The sequence below is a fragment of the Callorhinchus milii genome, unplaced genomic scaffold, assembly GCF_018977255.1.
Source record: "Callorhinchus milii isolate IMCB2004 unplaced genomic scaffold, IMCB_Cmil_1.0 Scaffold5, whole genome shotgun sequence".
Lineage (NCBI taxonomy): Eukaryota > Metazoa > Chordata > Chondrichthyes > Chimaeriformes > Callorhinchidae > Callorhinchus > Callorhinchus milii.
In genome coordinates this window covers 46476962-46496315 of record NW_024704746.1, presented here as the reverse complement: position 1 = coordinate 46496315, position 19354 = coordinate 46476962, and the positions used below count along the sequence as shown (strand labels likewise).

Sequence of the window (19354 nt, the reverse complement as noted above, 5' to 3'; positions counted from 1 at the left end):
GCTACTTGAGAACCATCTCTCTTGTGGTCAATAACCTAAATGTAGCATTTGTCATTTCTCAAATATTGCTTTCACGGCGCAGAACCTTTACAGTACCAGCTGCTCCAGGGAATTCTGTACCCTTGAGCTAGCAGTTATTTTAAGATTTCAACCAACATACTGTGATACTGAATAATTGCTTATTGCACTAATGATGCCACCGAAATGTCTGGATAGTTTATTTAGATGTATCGTGGTATGAGCTGCTTAAAAATATTGAACAAAATATTAATTCTGTTCTGGTGGATGGAACTGTTCTGCTTGTCTTATTTTCCTTCAGTCCATGCCTATTTTACATTATTTCTTACCGATATTTTAGATCTTTCATTGTATAAAATCAATTTCCCCTCATCTCAAAAAACAACCATCTTGAAGATGTGACTAGTCTCTAAAATGTGGTCTCTGGCTGTAAGCAATTAAAAGGAGCAGGTTTCGAACCCATCTAAAGTCAGTCTTCTGAGATATAATCAAGTCAATTTGCTGGTGTGTTTTTGAGGCTCACATACAAGTTACCAGGTGTTCAACAAACAATACTTCTGAAGAATAAGGCTGTAATATGTTAAGGAATTTGGATTCTTTAAAATAAATGTAGGAAACCTGATAAAAAAAAATTGAGCTGTGAAAGAGCTATTCAAAAAAATTCCTGTCCAATTTTCAGTAATGATTCTTAAAACTGAAAACGACATGCAATTCCAAGATTCTATTTCTGTACAATAACAATGAGAAGCAGACCACATCAGCACAACCAAAATCCAAATAATTACCTCACATAGAAATTCTGCACATACAAATCCCTCATGCCCTTTCTCTGAAATTTGATTTGACAAAAATCTCCTTCAAGGATTGTGTGAATAATCTTCTTTACTATCAATTTTGTCGATTTCCCCCTTCCCCAAATATGCTATTCTCCAGTTGAGGCTGGCCAGATGAATTATTCCATAAGATGCTATCCAAGATAAGCCTGCAGTGAATTATCCATTTGCTTCTTTGTTTTTTCTTCCTCTCTCTCTGTACAATAATTTTTTTTGGTCAGCCAATGTGTGACACAAGCAGAAACCCATCACCATGCTCAAGTGCAAGAATAGCCTCTAGTCTGGACCTCCACTAAAATAGTCAGATCAAAAGCTAAATGCTTGATAAACTATTAATGGTGAATGCATTTGAATTGTGGCTCATTATTCTGGTGGGAGAATCAAGGAGCAGAAAACTGCAGACATAAGCAGCAAGTTTCATGCTTCAGTGGCTCTCAGGTCGAAAATAGCCAGCTGTATGTTCTGCAGTTGCTGAATATTAGCCTGTCATTAGACTCACCATGATTTCATACTTCTACACAACAGCTGTTGCCAATTTCACACTCAAACCTTGCCAAAATGACTGGAAGTTGGAAAAAGTGTGAAGAAAAATGTAATCATTAAAGTCCTGGTGTGGCAGGCTTTCAATATACCACAAACCTAACATGTGTACTTACACTGGTTACTCTACGATATATCTGAGCAGCATTCTGGCATTCCGAGTATGGATATTCTGATGTTGCCATCTCCAGCATACACATCCCAAATGCGTAAACATCAACAGATTCGTCATATTTCTCTTCGTACATCTCAGGAGCCATGAATTCAGGGGTACCTTAAATTAAAAGAACGTTTCAGACTCTAACAGACTGTCTCAGTGAGTGGAGGCTGTCGGTACTCACCGACGGACGGCGACCTGTGGGGGAAGAGAAAGCGGAGGCGAAGGAGAGCCCTTCTCAGTTATTCAGCAACTTACCAACTCATGAGTTTTCTTTTGCAAGGCATCCATAATGGTGTACAGCAATGAGTGGGTCTAGTTATCCCTTCGGTTTCAGAATGGGTAAAATTGCATCCATCATAGCACAAATTAGTTTACCATCTTTTGAAGAAATATCAAATGCCAATTGTAAATGCAAAGAAAAAAATATTTGCTTTGCGTTGGAAGCAAAATCATGCACCATACAAAAAAGGTTCAATCTGACACAGTCCTTAACTTTTCTACTTCAAGATTGAGAAAGTAAGGGCCATGCGCGACAAGTTGCATACATATAAATTTGTATGAGAACTCCAAAAATTAATTTTGGAAAATTGTGACTATTAAAATGTCCTGCATAGCCAGCTCGCCCATACTGTGAATAATAGGAATAATGCATTTTACACAATCCAACAAGCAAAAGTTTTCTTCTCATTTGCATATATACATTACGTTATTTGTCTAGACTAAAGGAAGACCCAAAATTTCTCTCTTTTAATAAAATCTTTGTTGAACCGCAGTTAATCTATGACCTACTATGCTTCATGCACCTTTTGTCAATATCTGAGTTACCTTGCAAAAAAAAACTACCAAAGAATCAAAAATAGTGAAGATCTTAATTAATTTACAGCTTCAAAATTGTTTACGAGAAAGGCAACTTACCATAGCCTTTATCTACACACTTACCATTCAACTGCAGTACTTTTAGGTCTACTGCAGCTGCGAAAAGTGGATGTCCTACAGTTAAAAATACTTAGAATGCAGAAAATTGAGTGAAGAACGCTCAGCAGGGCAACCAAGCAAGATAAAACATGTGACCTTTAAAATGTTGGACTGAACGAAAATGGCATCTTCTACAGCACAAGTGAGGAAGTGAATGATGCAGTACAACAAAGAAGGCCACAAGTTTTGAAGTATCTTTTGAGATTCAATGAAGGAGCGCATTAGGCAGCTGAAATAACTGCAAAAGGATTTGAATTTTCCTCATTTTTAAATTCAAAAACAATAGCCCAACTCAGTAAATTTATTATCTTTGTATGAAGATGATTCTTTGAACAGCAGAAATTCAAAGAAGGAAGACCACACATTTCATGTATAAACACAATTTAACTGTCCCAATGTCCCAATCGTCAACTCACCGATTACACTCTTGGCAAACGAAGCCCTTTTTAATGTAGCGAGGCCAAGATCTCCAACCTTGACAGATCCTGTTGGACCAGTTATGAAAATATTGTCACATTTCAAATCACGATGGATGATGGGCGGTGTACGAGTGTGAAGAAAGTGAAGACCCTTCAGAATTTGACGACACCAACTTCGAAGGACCTTTATCTTCATCACCTTAAACCTTTTCAAGTATCTGAAATGAAAATTGTAAATATTGAGACTACTAAAATGGCTGGACTCCCAGAACACAATACTCAGGAGCAGACTTGGCCAGGTGGCTCAGTGACAACTCTGCTCTGGTATATGTTAATCCTACTTTGCATCCCAGACAAAACCAATCTGACCACTAGATTTTTTTTTAAAAAAACAATGCAGTTTATTTTTTATATAAGCAGGGAACAACTTTTATAAATTGAATTCAGTTAAGAACTTTCAACATCCTGCCTGCCCAGTGAACCAATTTATTTGGAAATGCACAGTTGGCCGAGGCTCGCACTCAGCACAAATCCTTCTTTCAAATGGCTGTGTCCTATTTTTGCATGCCTGAAATCTGGTCAGTGATTAACAGATCAACCATATGATATTCAACTAATTATCCACAGAAGGCCACTTCTTTCAACTGATATGTCATCTGCAGAAAATCAATCTGGCCAATCAGGTTCATAATAATCCTTGCATTTGATATAGTGCCTTATTGTTTCTTTGAGATGTCTCAAACACTTCACAGAATATATTTTAAAGTGAATTGACTACATTTTGTGGCTGAAACACGGCAGCCAATTGCACATAGCGGTGTCCCACAAACAGTCGTGGATTGAAGTGACCAATTTATTATTATTGTCTTGAAGGAATTATTACCCCAGAAATGCAATCAGCCAATCAACTAACAACCGGGTTCCAACCTACTGCTAGGTAAACAGAGGTGTGTGGAGTAAGGAAACTTGCCCAACATTTCGCCGTGCAAACCCAGGTCTCTCGCTTATGAGGCGAATGCTCTAACCACTGAACTACAGGAATCCACTCCTTTGATAGTAAAGGAAATCCATTTCACACCCCATATATTCTGTTCCAACTAAAAGGAATGCATCACTAAAGCAGTTTTATGATGCACATCAATTCAACGACAAGTGTGAGAATGATCGGATTCTCTGGGGACTGCATAAGTAGGTAAGTGCGATCATCATTGTGCCATATGTGCAACAATATTGCTCATCATGATAAAGTCGTAGCCCCAGCAATGATGCCCCCTCAAAACACGCCTCATCAATGAAAAGCAATATCTCTGATATCTTTGGTAGTACTATCAAAGACCAGAATTAACGTGGTCAAATTGAACCAAGACAAGGCACAAAATGTTACTGGGTTTAGCCTGACAAAACCATTTCGTTTTAACTTAAGCACTGGGGAAATATTTAAATTTAGACTTAATTAGAAAGTCAGTCCCTTTTTTTAATTAATTATGAAAATATGGCTTCCAAATTAACAATGAATTTAAGAATTTTCTACAAATTTGTTTGATTTAAAATTTTACGGCAAAATGGTTTTGCAGGTTGACTAAAAAGAAATTTCTGGTGCCATACATTTCTGAAAAATTCTTATCAGTTGAAGCTGCCGGTTGAGGTGGACATTAAAGATTCAAGACAATATTTGAGGAAAGGGAGTTTCTCTTGGTGTTCTGGCCAACAATCCTCCAGATAAAATTGTCATTTACTCCTTGGCTGTTTGTGGGACACTGTTGTGCACAAATTGGCTACCATGTTTGCCTATAAATTACTTGAGGTAATTACTACTTAAGGTAAATTCTACCTTAAAATGTTTTAACAACATAAGGCATTATTATTTCAGCGCCTTGGGACGTCCTCCTGATGTGAAAGGCGCTCTATAAATGGAATCTTGTTGTTGTTGTTGTATATCAAATGCAAGGATTCTTATTATGATTACTACATATATTTAAAGAAGGAACATGTACAAGATCCGATAGAAGTTATTCAACCAGCAAAAGAAGTGAGAAGAAAGTTGATTAACTTTGCAATTGAAATACTCTCGCTTACGTTACGAAAATCAAAGGTAATTTTTTTTCATTGGGCACAGTTAGTCTCAGCTTATATATTTTATATATATATATATATATATATAACATAGGAAAACCGGAACAAGTATTTGATATTCTTCCAAAGAATGGTTTCAATATCCACCTGGAGAGAGAACGGCATTTGCCATGAAATTCTCATTCCCCCACCCCCCATTTCAATACACACTTCACTCAATATTATAGATGAAGAAGCAGCCAAATAAATCTTGAAATTATACTTCCTGCTACCTCTCCGACCTGCTAACCCCTTATCAACCTGTCCGCTCCCTCTATTCAGCAGGCTCCAGCCTGCTCCATGTCCCCCGCCCAGCCCACCCCACTATCAACAGTCAAGCCTTCTCTGCCCCCATCTTCTGCAACTCCAAGCCACATTCCTTTTGCCTCATTCCCTCCCTTTGACAGTGCCTGCAGCTACCCTATCCTCCCGCTGGGGTCTAATCCCTGACTGTTCAGCGCCTTGGGACATCCTCCTTTGTATTGTATCTTAACATGAATCAGACTGGTTTGTGCAATAGAAATAAATTCCACAAGAGGGCTCTCTTAACTGTGACAAGCGGCTGGAATGCATTAGTTAGACCTGAATGCATGCTGAATCAATGAAGTCATGTGTTTCATTGGGTTACTAAAACAATGCTGTCATAGCCAATGCACATTGCTCACCAAATGGAATGTGTCCCTCCCTGCTGACTAACAATTCAATACCACAATCATGGTATTATTGATTTGCACTGGAAATATTAAATGGGAAGGAAAATTAGGTGGGAAGGAAAATGAAGGGGAGGTGTTGGAGGAAGATAAAGATGGAGGACCCGTTTTCTGTTCAGTTATCTATCTTAGTGAACATAAAGCACTCCCCCTAAACTTTGCTATAAATTAATGGCATATTTTATATTTGGGAACAAAATTTTAAGTTTAATACTCTTGACAAAGTTTTCAACACCATTTCAATTGCATTTATCGAGGCCTGTTTATTCCTGATCCAACAAGGTGGGCTGCTTGTTACACGACTCAGTCACAAAGGCAAAAATTGAAAAAAATGCCACTCAGTACAGTTTGATGGCACATTATTTGGCCATGACTCACCAACATGCTACATGAATTTGGATCAGCTTGTGACATTTTTTTCATAACTTATCGCCCCAAATCATAAAATCTTCTTTTCCTACTCTTTTCTACTATAACTAATCATTTTCACCATATTAAAGTGCATTTTTAAAATAAAATTGTACAGACATCACCAAAAATCTGTACCAGAAATTAGAGAACCTTCTTTGGCTTACACAAATATGTTTGAACACTGAGATAACTGCTACATAGGACTAAATGACAAAACTGCACTGTATCAAAATGATGTTGAACAAATCTGCTTTTCAACTATTTTGACTGGAGTTAATTTTACATTTATGATGCCAAGAAAATACACTGTTGTAACAAAATGATCGATAGACAAAACTGTTCATATTTCATATACCTTCAACGAACATGATTTTACTGCATTTGAACAATTATTGAAATATAAATTAAATACTGATATGCTTGCACAAAAAAATCTTAGAACAGTAGTTAAATTCACATTCAAGCAAATCATAGAAAACACAGCATGTACATTAATCTTACATTTGATATAAAATCTCATGTCATCAAAATGTCTCAAAGTGCTGCGCAAGCTGTATTTTTAAGTGCAGTGACTATATTGCAAGGTGAACTCAAAGCCCATTTGCACACAGATAGCCATTAAGAGAATGACCAATAACATACGAGAAGAGATATTTGCAAAGAAAACTTGTGCAAAAGAATTACATACAATGAACATTACTTACGTTTTCAGAGTACCTGATGTCATCAATTCTGTGACAAGTACTATACATTTTTTTCCCTTTAATGTTGATTCCCATGAGTCATAAAATCTCACTATATTTGGATGCTGCAGACCCTTCAGCATTTCAGCTTCTTCTTTAAATCTCTGCCGTTCTGACTTTGACAACTTCCGATCCTGTGAATCAAAATAAGAAATTAAGAATGCAAACAATCATTCCATTTCAATTTCATTGAAAGACACCCAATATTCACATTTCTTATATTGTGAGGAAATGGGGTTTCTCTGTTATTATTTTTATTTGTTTCCTGTATCTAAAGGGCCAATAAAATTAATAGAATTTCTTCATGCCAATGCTGAATGTCTACGTTTAGTTTGAGATTGTAATAAGACGACAAAATCCAGAAATGCAATGCGTGTGCTATCAATAGACTGGAACTGGAATTATTGTGAAGGGTTGCATCAGCAAAGATGTGCAATAAGTAGAATTTAGCAAGTAAAAAATCTGTTCAGTGTTACTCACATCGCCAAAGGTAATAGGGCAATAAATGGGAATTCCCATTATAATCATGGTTTGCCAAAGTGCTATGCGCAATGCTGAACAGAATTTTGACACACAGGCTTACAAACACATTTCTCTATACAAATTTCTCATCTTGTGCCTTTGAGGAACACTCTGTGGATAAAGGTGGGTGATCCTCACTCTACTTGTGCACAACACTTTGGGGTCAGGAATACAGGAGCATTAGTATGCGTAAGGCAGGAGCCTGATCACTTCACTTCGTGTGGTCCTGTAGCTCAGTGGTTAGAGCACTCGCCTTGCAAATGAGACACCTGGGTTCAATTCCAGACAGGGCAAAACCTTACGCCACACGCCTAATAATTCCTCCAAAAAACAAAACAATAATAAATTGGTCATTTTCAATCCACGACTGTTTGTGGGACACTGCTGTGCACAATTGGCTGCCAGGTTTCGCCCACAAATATACGGTCAATTCACTTTACAGCATATTCCGTGAAGCGCTTTGAAACGTCTAGAAGACGTGAAAAGCGCTATACCAAATCCAAGGATTTGTATTATTATTATATTTATTATGTAAGAACGGTATTTAGCTTTGAGACCTAAAATTGAGATGATGAAAGGAAAATAAATGAACAGCTGTAGACAAGGTAACCAGTAACAAAAGAAAAAAAACTTAATTTGTTCAGGGACATTGAAGTTGAACTGATAGTTATCAGGAACAGTAACCTTGGATTGTTTTGCCTTTCCTGTGCCAGGATATTGAAATCATCTGGTGTTCCCTTGACCACTGCTTTTGCAAATTCAGGAAATAAAGCAACTTCTTGGTTTGTTCAACTCATTATCATTTAAATACAGAACGATTAATTAGGTTCCCTCATTTCCCTCTCCCACATCAGTTTTAATGTTCTAAGTTCTGCAAGCCTTGAATTGAGCCTCTGCAAGCCAATGTATACAATATCTTGGCAACACAACATTTCCATTCTCAATTTTAACTGACATGATAGCCATTGCTAGTCCCTAGTTTCTCTCCACCACCAATTAAGGAAACCCACAGTTACTTCCTCCCTAAAACCTCACCAATGTTATCAATTTTTGGGGGTCAGCCAAGTGTCTGACACATGCAGAAACCCAACACCATGTTCAAGAGCAACCAAACTGAGAATTCCATGCATCCCACCTACATATGAAAATTCCTGATAGATTGTTGGAATGGAATGCGCACCCTCTCCCTGAAGGGATACACACTCTCCCTGGAGGACTCCAGTATGTGTGTTGTGGTACTGCTGGAGTCTAACCAACTAAAACCGCATAGCTTGCAATTGATAAAGTTTTATCTCACCAACTGCTACTCGACTCATTCTTCGTCAGGACCTCAAGACTGCCACACCCTATCTCCCTCAGTTTTCTCTTTCTCCTACAACTTGTGTGCTTTTTACAGCTGAAGCAACCTAACAACTTTTTAACTTCCACTTTCAACCACAATTTAATTTATTGGCTTTGTCATTTCAAATGGGTATTTGATCACTAAATAATTTTAAATTAGTTCAGAACATCTATTTAACTGGCAACAACAAGCTTTCTGAAGAAGTACTGCATTTTTTTCTATTCACAACAGTTGGCAACAGCAACCCACAATTTTCATACATACAAGCTGAATATGGGGGTGGGGGTGAGGGTGGCGGAGTAAGCTGCAGCTCCTTGGAGCTGACCTGGCAACGGAATGTCGGAATCAAGCCAGCCCTCTGTAGTGGCTCATTTTGTTTTTTTTAAACTATATAGCATTGACAGGAATTAAAGTAAAAACACACAACAGTCACAATCATGCCTTGTTTTGCCAGAAATGTTCACACCACTCATGGGGTGGGGGGAGGAATAAAGCCCATCAACTATGTCCCCCACATTCCCTTATAACTTTCAGTGCTTTATGATTATTCACAGACGCTTTACAACATAACCTACATTCTATTTAAAGCTCACTACCTTTTCAAGCAGATGTCACATTCTTTGCCCAAAACATTTAACACATGGTAGAAGTCCACACTCAATGAAAGTATCAACTCAAACTGTTAATTTAAGCAATCCGTGGAATGTTACGAATAATATATGAATTCGGCGTTGTAGGAAAACAGAATAAAAAGTTGAACAGAAGAACTTAGAAAGCATCATAAAGCTGATGCACAATTTGGTGCAGTCTGAATCATCAACATTAAATATTGCTTAAAGCTGAAACATACACAAACGTTATGTTGTATTTCATGTTTTGTCTTCTAGCCAAACTCTAATAGCAGCAATGAATATTTCAGTGAATTGTAAGTTCTAATAGACCAGATTCCACTCCAATCAGCGCTTACTCTCCTATACCAACCATAATAAGCATTAGTGTATTAAACCAGTGTAACACCGCAGATAAACAATTTCTAACTTGGCAGGGAAATAGCTTAGTATGGAATGGTGATTTATCCATCTCATTACTATTTCTAAAATTAAAGTTCCTCTGATAGGGGGTTAAAAAACACATTAAAAAATTAACACTTTGAAAGTACTCGTACTAATCTTGACACCTGGACCTGTTTGAATCACATGTTTAACACATCAAAGTGTAAGCAATTGTCTAACAAAATCCCTCAAATAAACACATTCATGTGACATGTATCCGCACCACCACTTTGCAAAGGGCGTTACTCAATACTTCAGGCAACTGTAAATAGGTCCGCAAAGGGTGACACTCTTCACATTCTAGAAGGAAACCAATTAAAATGTTCAATGTTTATTTGAGAAAATTTGAAGCCTAAAAATATTAAAATATTTGATGCACTGCAAACTGCAAAATAGAAATTCTACATACGAATTAGTATTTTACCAATTAGAAATAAGGATTGCTAATTGTTCTGCTTTATGAAGAACATGGAAGTACTCACCAAATGCTTCCAGTCTTGTCTCTGATCACAAATGTACAGTAAGGATTCCTTTCTTACATTTTAAAACAGAATATTGTTCAGCACCCCCCATATTCAAATGCCATTTCAGTGGTGACTGAATGTTGGCACTAGGACATGCATATATGAGATAAATTTCTGCTGTCTATCCAATTGCTGAGTTGCAATGAAAATACAGAATTATGAACGAAATTCTCTTCCCCCTTTTACTTGAAGGCTCAATATAAGCCCACATGGAAATATGCAGTGTAGCGCTTTTCACTTCAGGAGGACGTCCCAAAGCGCTTCACAGAACACACTGTAAAGTGAATTGACTGTATATTTGTGGGAGAAACGCGGCAGACAATTGCGCACAGCAATGTCCCACAAACAGTCGTAGATTGAAAATGACCATTTAATTATTGTTTTTGGAGGGATTATTATTAGGCGTGTGGAGTAAGGAAACTTGCCCAAGGTTTCGCCCTGCTTGGAATTGAACTCAGGTCTCTCACTTGCAAAGTGAGTGCTCTAACCACTGAAATACAGGACTTACTTTATTCTCATTGGAAAAAAACAAAGGGGAGAGAAAATTAAGTCATGCAAGTACAGTGCATGTCATGCTTAGAAACAGAATGGAAGGTGTGACTAAGTAAAGGAATATTAATGGCGTAATTGGAAAGGAGCCAAGCTCAACCATACTGATGAAAAGTCCCAAGTTCAATTCCCAATATGTGATGAGTCATCTCGGGCGGGGGGGTAGGGTAGAAGAAGAGTGGATATGTTGCAATAGGCTTCAGCTCACCCATGTTAAGTTGTACAAAAACATAGTTGTGAGGGTTCCTTAGGAATGCAATAAGGGCATGAAATTATAATCACTGCCTGAATCCAGCCCCAATTTCCCTTAAAATCAGTTACAACACACTAAGCCTTTCTACAGAAAGCTGAATTATCCTTATTGGACAATATCTGTCACACTGCCCTCTCAAGAAGTCATTTTTGAAATGGAATTGTTTTTAAAAAATTGCAGGGTTCCACATGTTACATAGGGGCATGTGAGATAGTGTCCTGTATCAGTCAACTGCAGTAATTGTGACTAATTCAGTGAAAATGTTTTTTTAAGATATTAAATAACTGCAAACTTAATTTTACACTGTAGTTGAACAAATGCCCTCAAGCATACATCCAACTAAATTTTCTTCCTTATCAGCCAATTGCGCACGCAATTTTATCTTAGAATAAAAAGACTCAGATAAAACCTGCATAATTTTCCACATGACAGCAGCAACAATTCATTTCAACTCGAGACCACAGGACTCAAAAACATTATCGTACATGAATGGTGGAATACAAATGCATGTTGTTGGGAAATATTGGTTTGGTCAACATTTTTCTGAAGACAATGCCCTACAATTTATAAAAGTGATCAGAATTGCACATCAGAATTACATGTTGTGGAGTCATGTAGCGTAATGGTTAGAGCATTCGCCTCACAAGCAAGAGGATCTGGGTTTGATTACCAGGCAGGGCAAAACATTGGGCAAGTTTCTTTACTCCACATGTCTCTGTTTACCTAGAAGTAAATAGGAACCTGGCTGTTAGTCGATTGGCAGATTTCCTGGCCTAATAATCCCTCAAAAAGAAATCGGGTCACTTAATCCACGAATGTTTGTGGGAAACTGCTGGGCGCAGTCGGCTGCTGCGTTTCACACAAATATACCGTCAATTTACTTCACAGTATATTCTGTGATGCGCTTTGAGGATTATTATTAGCCACTATGAAGTGGTTTGCTCTCAAGTCGATGCCTGAAACAAACCAGTCTTCAACACTTGATCAGAAACTTCACTTTTCCTCACCCACCCAAAAACAGTATTGTATGTAATAATAAAATAACTGCAATTTTCCAGTATCAAGAATGCTATAGAGAATGCATGTTAATTGAGCTTTTGGTAAAATAAATATCTACTCTCGATCTGGCTCTGGCACTGTTTCAATAAAATTTGGCTCAACATAAGAGGATATTGTCATCAACTCATAGGCACTTTGAAGAACTTTGCATCCTGTTAGGGCAGTGATCTGTAAATCATACCTAATTTCAAGAATGACCATGTTACAAAGATTCCCAGAAGGTGGGCAGCGAGCAATAAATTGAGAAATGCAGAGGAGATAGAATTATCCAGATGGTGAATACTGATTGAAAAAAAAAGGACAAATGTATTGAAGATTTAGGAAAAAATCAGCTGTTGCAATATAATCCATATTTTGGAAAGATTAAATCATTACTGTTGTACAAGGAAGGTGGATTTGTTGCCATGTGTGCTAACATATAATACTATAATCTGGCCTGGGCCAACAGAAAACTGTGGAAATATTTGCCCAATATTGTGAGGGGGATTTTGGGAGAGTGCAAGGGAATTTTTGGCAAATTTTGCAGAAAATGGTGGGGAATTGATTGGTGAGATACATTTGACTGCCAACCTACATTTTTTGCAGACACACAGAGGCACGCACACTCAGACACAGAGAGAGAGACACACACACACAGAGAGACACACACACATACTCACAGAAACACTCACAAACACATAGACACACACACACAGGCACGCCCACAAACACAGAGGAGAGGGAGACACACACATACTCACAGACTCTCACAAACAGAGAGAGAGAGCGCAAGACACACATACTCACAAACGCATACAGAGACGTATATACAGACAATCATACACTCACACACAAACACACAGAGAGACACACAGACAATCATAACAGCAGGGCCTCCAAACGAAGCCCATTTGCCACTTGTGACGCACCGCGCATGCATGTCCCGAGCCGCTCCGCCCACAGTGACATCAGGTAAACAGCTGGGAGGCCCATGGGCCAGAAACTACATTTATAGCAGGCTTGTAGAGGAGGGGGTTGTTTGTAGCAGATTCCACGGGAAAGGTGTGGTCGCACGTTTCTATTGTCCCAGGTCATAATAATAATCCTTGCATTTGATATAGCGCCTTTCACATCTTCCAGACGTTTCAAAGCGCTTCAGAATATTCTATAAAGTGAATTGACTGTATATTTGTGGGCAAAATGTAGCAGCCAATTGTGCACAGTAGTGTCCCACAAACAGTCATGGATTAAGTGACCAAATTATTATTGTTTTTGCTTGCTTTTGGGGGGATTATTAGGGATTATTACGTAAACAGAGGCGCGTGGAGTAAGGAAACTCGCCCAACATTTCGCCCAGGAATCAAACCAAGGTCTCTCGCTTGCGAGGCGAGTGCTCTAACCACTGAGCTACAGGATTCCACGCAGTTATGACTCTTGACCCCGACAATATTAACAACGTCTGAAAGTGATTCACAGAGATCTGTTGGCAAGTGCAGTGAGTGTAATTATAGACAGACACATTGAACACAGAAATGTCCCACAAGCAGCTGTTAAGTGAATGATTAATTCATCTAAATAATTATTTTTAGGAAGATAAGGTGAAAATCTTTTCTCTTAGTACCATAAGATGAGATGTCAGCCTGGTTTGGTTAATAGCACTCTCGCCTCTGAATCCTAAAGATTACTACCGCAGCTACACATCATCAGTGGGAAACAACTAACCTGTCTCACAACTGTCTTAAATTTCGTATAAGTTACCATTTGGTGAATTTTGCTTCACAATGATAGAAAGAGTCAACATTTTGTGAGCTCAAGCCCTGTGTCATCACTTTGCTCCAAAGCAGTGATGTGATGTGTACGTGCTGCATTGTTGGAGGTTCTATCCTTCAGATGAGACGTGCAACAAAAGTCTAATGTCTTCTCAGATGGATGTTTTAGATCAGGTTGCACTATTTGAAAAAGGGCATTTCTCCCATTCTTCTGGTTAACAATTCACATCATGTTATTCACTTCCAGGTCATTCATATCATGGCTGTTTATGGAGATTGTTGTGTGCAAATTGGCTGCCATTTTGCCTACAAAATACATCACTAGACTTTACAATAAATCCGTTTAAGCATTTGTGAAACATCGATGACGTGATAAGGCACTATAACAAATGCAAGAATTGTCAATTAATGAAAAATATATTATCACTGAATAGGTGACAGGATCCCAGTTCCCAGAAATTTCAATTTCTCATGAAGTTTCCTGACTTTGTGAATTTGAGTATGAGGATTTTCAACAATTTAAGCAGTCAAAAGATTCTCTGAAACATCCTATAAATATTTCAATAAACATGAGGCTGCTAGGAATACTTGAAAGTATGAATAAAATTACTTGGAGTAATTCTGTCAAACGTTGAACACAAGCTTAGAAAAGCATTTATTCATTTCAATAGAGGAACCAACTCAATTCTGAATTTGTGGGTCAAGCTTCTTGCCTTTTTGCCTCAGTTTCTCACTTGATTGCCAGTTTTCCTCCTAATAATTTTTTAATTTGCATCAATTTCCCTCAAAAAGAAATAAAATCTATCCTCTAGAGTTCCATGCTGACATTTCAAATGGGATTGTTTCAACCAGGGAGTTGAGCCTCAATGTAGCACCTCCAATTTTAGATCACAGTCTTCACTGGCAGACTGAGTATGGAGGGCAAAGTTGAGAGAGAACAGCTGAATCTTAAGCTTTATGATACCGATACATCCCACACCTTTTAGAAGACTGACTACAGTGTGGTGCCAACCTTCACATAAACTGAGCATTTCTAATTCCTGGAAATGTTAGTTCTTGGAGTAACGTTGGATATGAGAAGCCACCAAAGGGACAGATCAAAGAAAGTTCACTTCCACCTTCCATAAACTCTTCAAGTTGAAAACTACAATGATTTCTGCCCTGCAATTTTAATAGCAGTGATTAAAACTGCTAAAAATATTACAGATGACTGGGTTGTGACCTCAGTCATAAAAGCACCTAACACTTCAATATTTGGGGTATTAATGAATGGCCATGTTCCATATATTAGTATCCAAAAAGAACCATATGCAATTCAAGATTTCACTTGTGCAGTGATGGTGGTGACAGGAAAAGAGAAATAAATGAACTTGCCCAAATTACACCTCTTTACCACGAGGAGATCAATTGTACGGATTAAAATCCGAGACCGTCCTGAATCATCAACCACAAGAGTCTGTAGTGACAAACAGCCAATGAAGTGGTCAACTAAGTGTCAGACACCTGCAGAAACACATATCCATACTTCAGAGTTTCCAAATCGGACAGTTTTCCATGTATGTAAGCCATCTATACATGGAAATTTCCCTGCATTTGAAATGCACACCCTCTCCCTGGAGGGATGCACCCTGTTTACTTAATCCCAGAGAGCATTAGGCAGATGTTGGCAAGAATCAATCCTTCAGAACCCAAAGTGTGCATTAAAGTAGAACTAGAAGTTACCCAGCTTACCATCGAGTGCAAAATCTGGCAAGCTTCCAGGTGCTTGTCCAGCTGAGACCACCCTATCCATTTGGGCTTTGGCTTGCAGGATTAACAGCACCCAAATCAACGAATTTTCTTCAATAACTTATAACAGCATGACTGAGGCCTAGTAATCACCAGCTCGGTTTCTTTATTCCTTACAATCTGTCTCAACAGAAAATATTGGGAAGTCTCCATTGCTACCGACAACTTCATTAAAATCAGCACAGGATCAGGGAGGTGGATTAATGCATCAGAAAAAACTTCATTTTCAAGATTTTTGCCAATCACTCCCATAGAGATTTTAAATTTAATTGTATGTTGGAACTTAATTCTGAAACCCTCAAACATTTACTTGGATTCACAATAAACTGTACTATGTTACCAGCAATGTTTTTCCAAGCTGAAATGGGTTGAAAAAAAGCAAATGCGCATTCAAAACATTTCTATTTATTACTTAGTTTAGCACATTGACGAAAGAGGATAGACATCAATGAGAAACTCAAAGATAAACAATGTTATCAACCAACCACGTGAACTCACTCACAACTTACATCGTAAATATTTGTCAATTAAACTCCACGTTGATGCTGTGTGTAAATCATTTATTCCCTCTTTGAATGTTTGTTTTAAACTCCCAAGTAAATTAGACAAACTTAGTTGTTATTCAACAAAGCTTTAACATCTTAAACATTTCAGACTTATTATCAATAGAATCAATACATTGTTGTTAGAAGTTCCCAGTTGTCAAGTGTCAGGGCAGAAGTTTACTCGTTATTTTACACCTAACATATAAAAACAGCTTTTCATAAACTTCATAGAGGAATTAAGATGGAAGTGAAGAAAGTGCACAAAGCTAAATGCTAAAAAAGGACTCCTTTTATAACAGTGACAATTCATTATTTAGGCTCAAATTTAGTTCACTCGATTATATTTCAAAGTCACTCGACTTTGAAATATAACCTATGAGGTGTTTTAAAACTTGCTTCCTACACGAAAAGAACTAAACCAAATGTCATTTAATGTATTATTAAACCATTAAGAAAGGCTAGTTGCATGAAAAATATAGGAATGGCCAACTGTCCAAGTTTTCAATGTTTGTTTCTTTATTGCAACTGATGGAATTAAATTTCATCCTGACGAAGTTGTTAAACTAATTTAAAATTCTGTGCACGTGCATGTGTAAGGAGAGAAAACAGAAATGTGCAACTTTAAATGGCAAAATACACACTAATAATGCACATCTGATGTCAGGAGATACTGTAATACGGAGCTAGTTTGAGCACTTGGTCACTAGAATCAAGCCGGGCTTGCTTGGCCAGGGAGGCAATCCAGTCACTTGACTTGCTCGGGTGATCATGAAGACAGGTTCAGGTCCAGATTGACTTCTAACAATTTGGGGCCTAGAAGAGTTTTGGGGGAATTGGAGCTTGTCTGCAGGGACAACCCTCGTTCCTTGGTGAACGTGTTTCGGTCTAATTCAGGTAATGGGAGTGAGCAGGCCTAACTTCGCATACCAAAAAAAAAATCTTTCGTATCACGACGATGTCTCAAAGCAGTTCACCTAGCTGAATGGGAGTCTAAGATTGGGGTGGGAGGAGTAAGATGTTTCATACAGCATACAGCTGTATGACTTCAAGCAAAATGCTTACAAATAAACAGATATCTTGCATTTTCATGGTACATCATTACACTGAAATCTCAAAACAATTGTCACCCAGGAGATTATTGACGGGATATAAAGGAACCAACCTTCTTGTTTTGAATAGTGTCATGAGATTTTAAGATCCACCAAAACAATTGTAAACAGGGCCTCAGCTTGATGTCTCTTCTAAAAATCGCACAAGCACTAGACTAAAGTTTATTCGGCCTCTTCGGTGGAGAGGAAAAACTGAAGACAAATCACAGTTTATACAGAGTCTTCTTCCACAATCCCCTCCAAAACATTGAAAAACCCCAAATTCAGATTGAAACACCGCTTCAACAACAATAAATTGCAAAGTTGTCAGGAGGATCCCAAGGCCCTGGACACGAGGGAGGGTGGAGTTGGGAGGATAACCAAAAGCAAGATAAAAGAGGAAGGTTTTGAGAAAGGTCTTGAAGGAGGCAAGGAAGGGGGAGAGACGAAGGGATTCAGGATAGAGTTCCAGAAGGAAAAAACGCTTAAGGCCTGAGTACCAAGTGGGCAGGGTGAGGGGGACATGGAGCAGGCGACTGCCCACCCAGCAGAGGGAGCGGGCAGGTTGGTAAAGTTGCAGTAGGTCACAGAGGTAGGGAGGAGAACGACTGTGAAAGGCTTTAAAAAGTACTTGTACAGAAAAACTGCAGCTCTGCAAATATTTCATTTATTTGCCCAACGTTGCAATACAACATGATTGCATTCTGTGTTAATCGTTCACAAAAATTGTATCTGGATGCAAACAATCTTGAGGTGTTCCCTGATCCTTCTACAATTTGCCCTGATTTCTCACAGGTTTATCTTTCTAAAATGGTGCCATTCACATATTCCAGACCGAAGGTACGAAGAATGTACAGCATGGAAAGGGGCCACTCGGCCCAGCCAGTCCGTGCCAGTGTTTACACTCTATACAAGTCTTCACCCATTCTTTACTACATCCCATACTCTTCTATTCCCCTCTTCTTTGTGTAAAGGTCTAGCTTCCTCTTCAACGAATCTGTCCTAACTGATTCAACCACTGCTTCAGGCAGCGAGTTCCACAACCTCTCTACCCTCTGCATGAAGTAGGCCGTCCTAAATTCTCTTTTAGATCACACAGTGGAAGCAAACTATTTATGTTAACGTTATTGAACCCTTTTATAATTTTAAACTCCTCTTATTAGGTTCTCCCCTTAAACACCTTTTCTCTAACAAAAATAGGTCTAACGTATCCAGTTTATCCTGATCGCAGGAATCTGCTAACATTGGTATCATGCTCATAAACCTATGCTGCATACTCTTTCCACCGAGATCCTCCTCAGTGTGGAGTCCAGAACTGGACACAAAATTCCAAATGTGGTCCAACCAAGATATTGTATAAATTCAACAACACCTCCTCACTTTTATATTTTATCCCTCAGGATATAAAGCCCAAGCCCCCACTGAACTTTTTTTTTTAATAGTGTAGCTGCTTTCAGAGATTTGTGCATCTGAATCCCCAGATACCCTTGCTTGTATTTGGTTCCTCCCATCTGGACTATAGACGGCTTCTTTATTTTTTCTGCCAAAGTGAATTACTTGGTATTTTCTACATTAAGCTTCATCTGCTTCTTCTTATTCTTCCAATTTGTTTATGTCTTCCCGCACTCTTCTGCAATCCCCTGCAATGTTCATCATATCCCCCAGTTTGGTGTCATCTGCAAATTTTGGCAACACACCTCCAAAACCTGAACCTAAATCATTTATGTCTTTGGTGAACACTAGCCATCCTAACACAGATCCCTTAATTGACTGAAAATGACCAACGCATCATTTAAAAATTAGACTTGTTATTTTGTTTTAAAAAATTAAGAGTACGGAAGTGCCTTTCTTTGAAGCTTTACTGAACAACAATAATATTTGGACAATAATATTTTATAGTGCAAACAGAAGAGAAAGGGAATATATAGATAAATCATTTTTATTCTCCAAAGTCTTCATGCTT

The 19354-nt window shown here is 38.2% G+C and overlaps 1 protein-coding gene across 2 annotated transcripts in view; it reads right to left on the bottom strand.

Annotated features, from left to right (window-relative positions):
• Positions 1–19354, bottom strand: part of wnk1b (WNK lysine deficient protein kinase 1b) — a 102878-nt gene that overhangs the window by 64378 nt on the left and 19146 nt on the right. For both annotated transcript variants that reach the window (XM_042335025.1, XM_007894706.2), the window contains exons 2-4: positions 6883–7055; positions 2943–3163; positions 1508–1665 (exon numbers count right to left, since the gene is read on the bottom strand). In XM_042335025.1, the coding sequence (XP_042190959.1) occupies positions 1508–1665; positions 2943–3163; positions 6883–7055 (552 nt within the window). The remainder of the gene's footprint in view (positions 1–1507; positions 1666–2942; positions 3164–6882; positions 7056–19354) is intronic.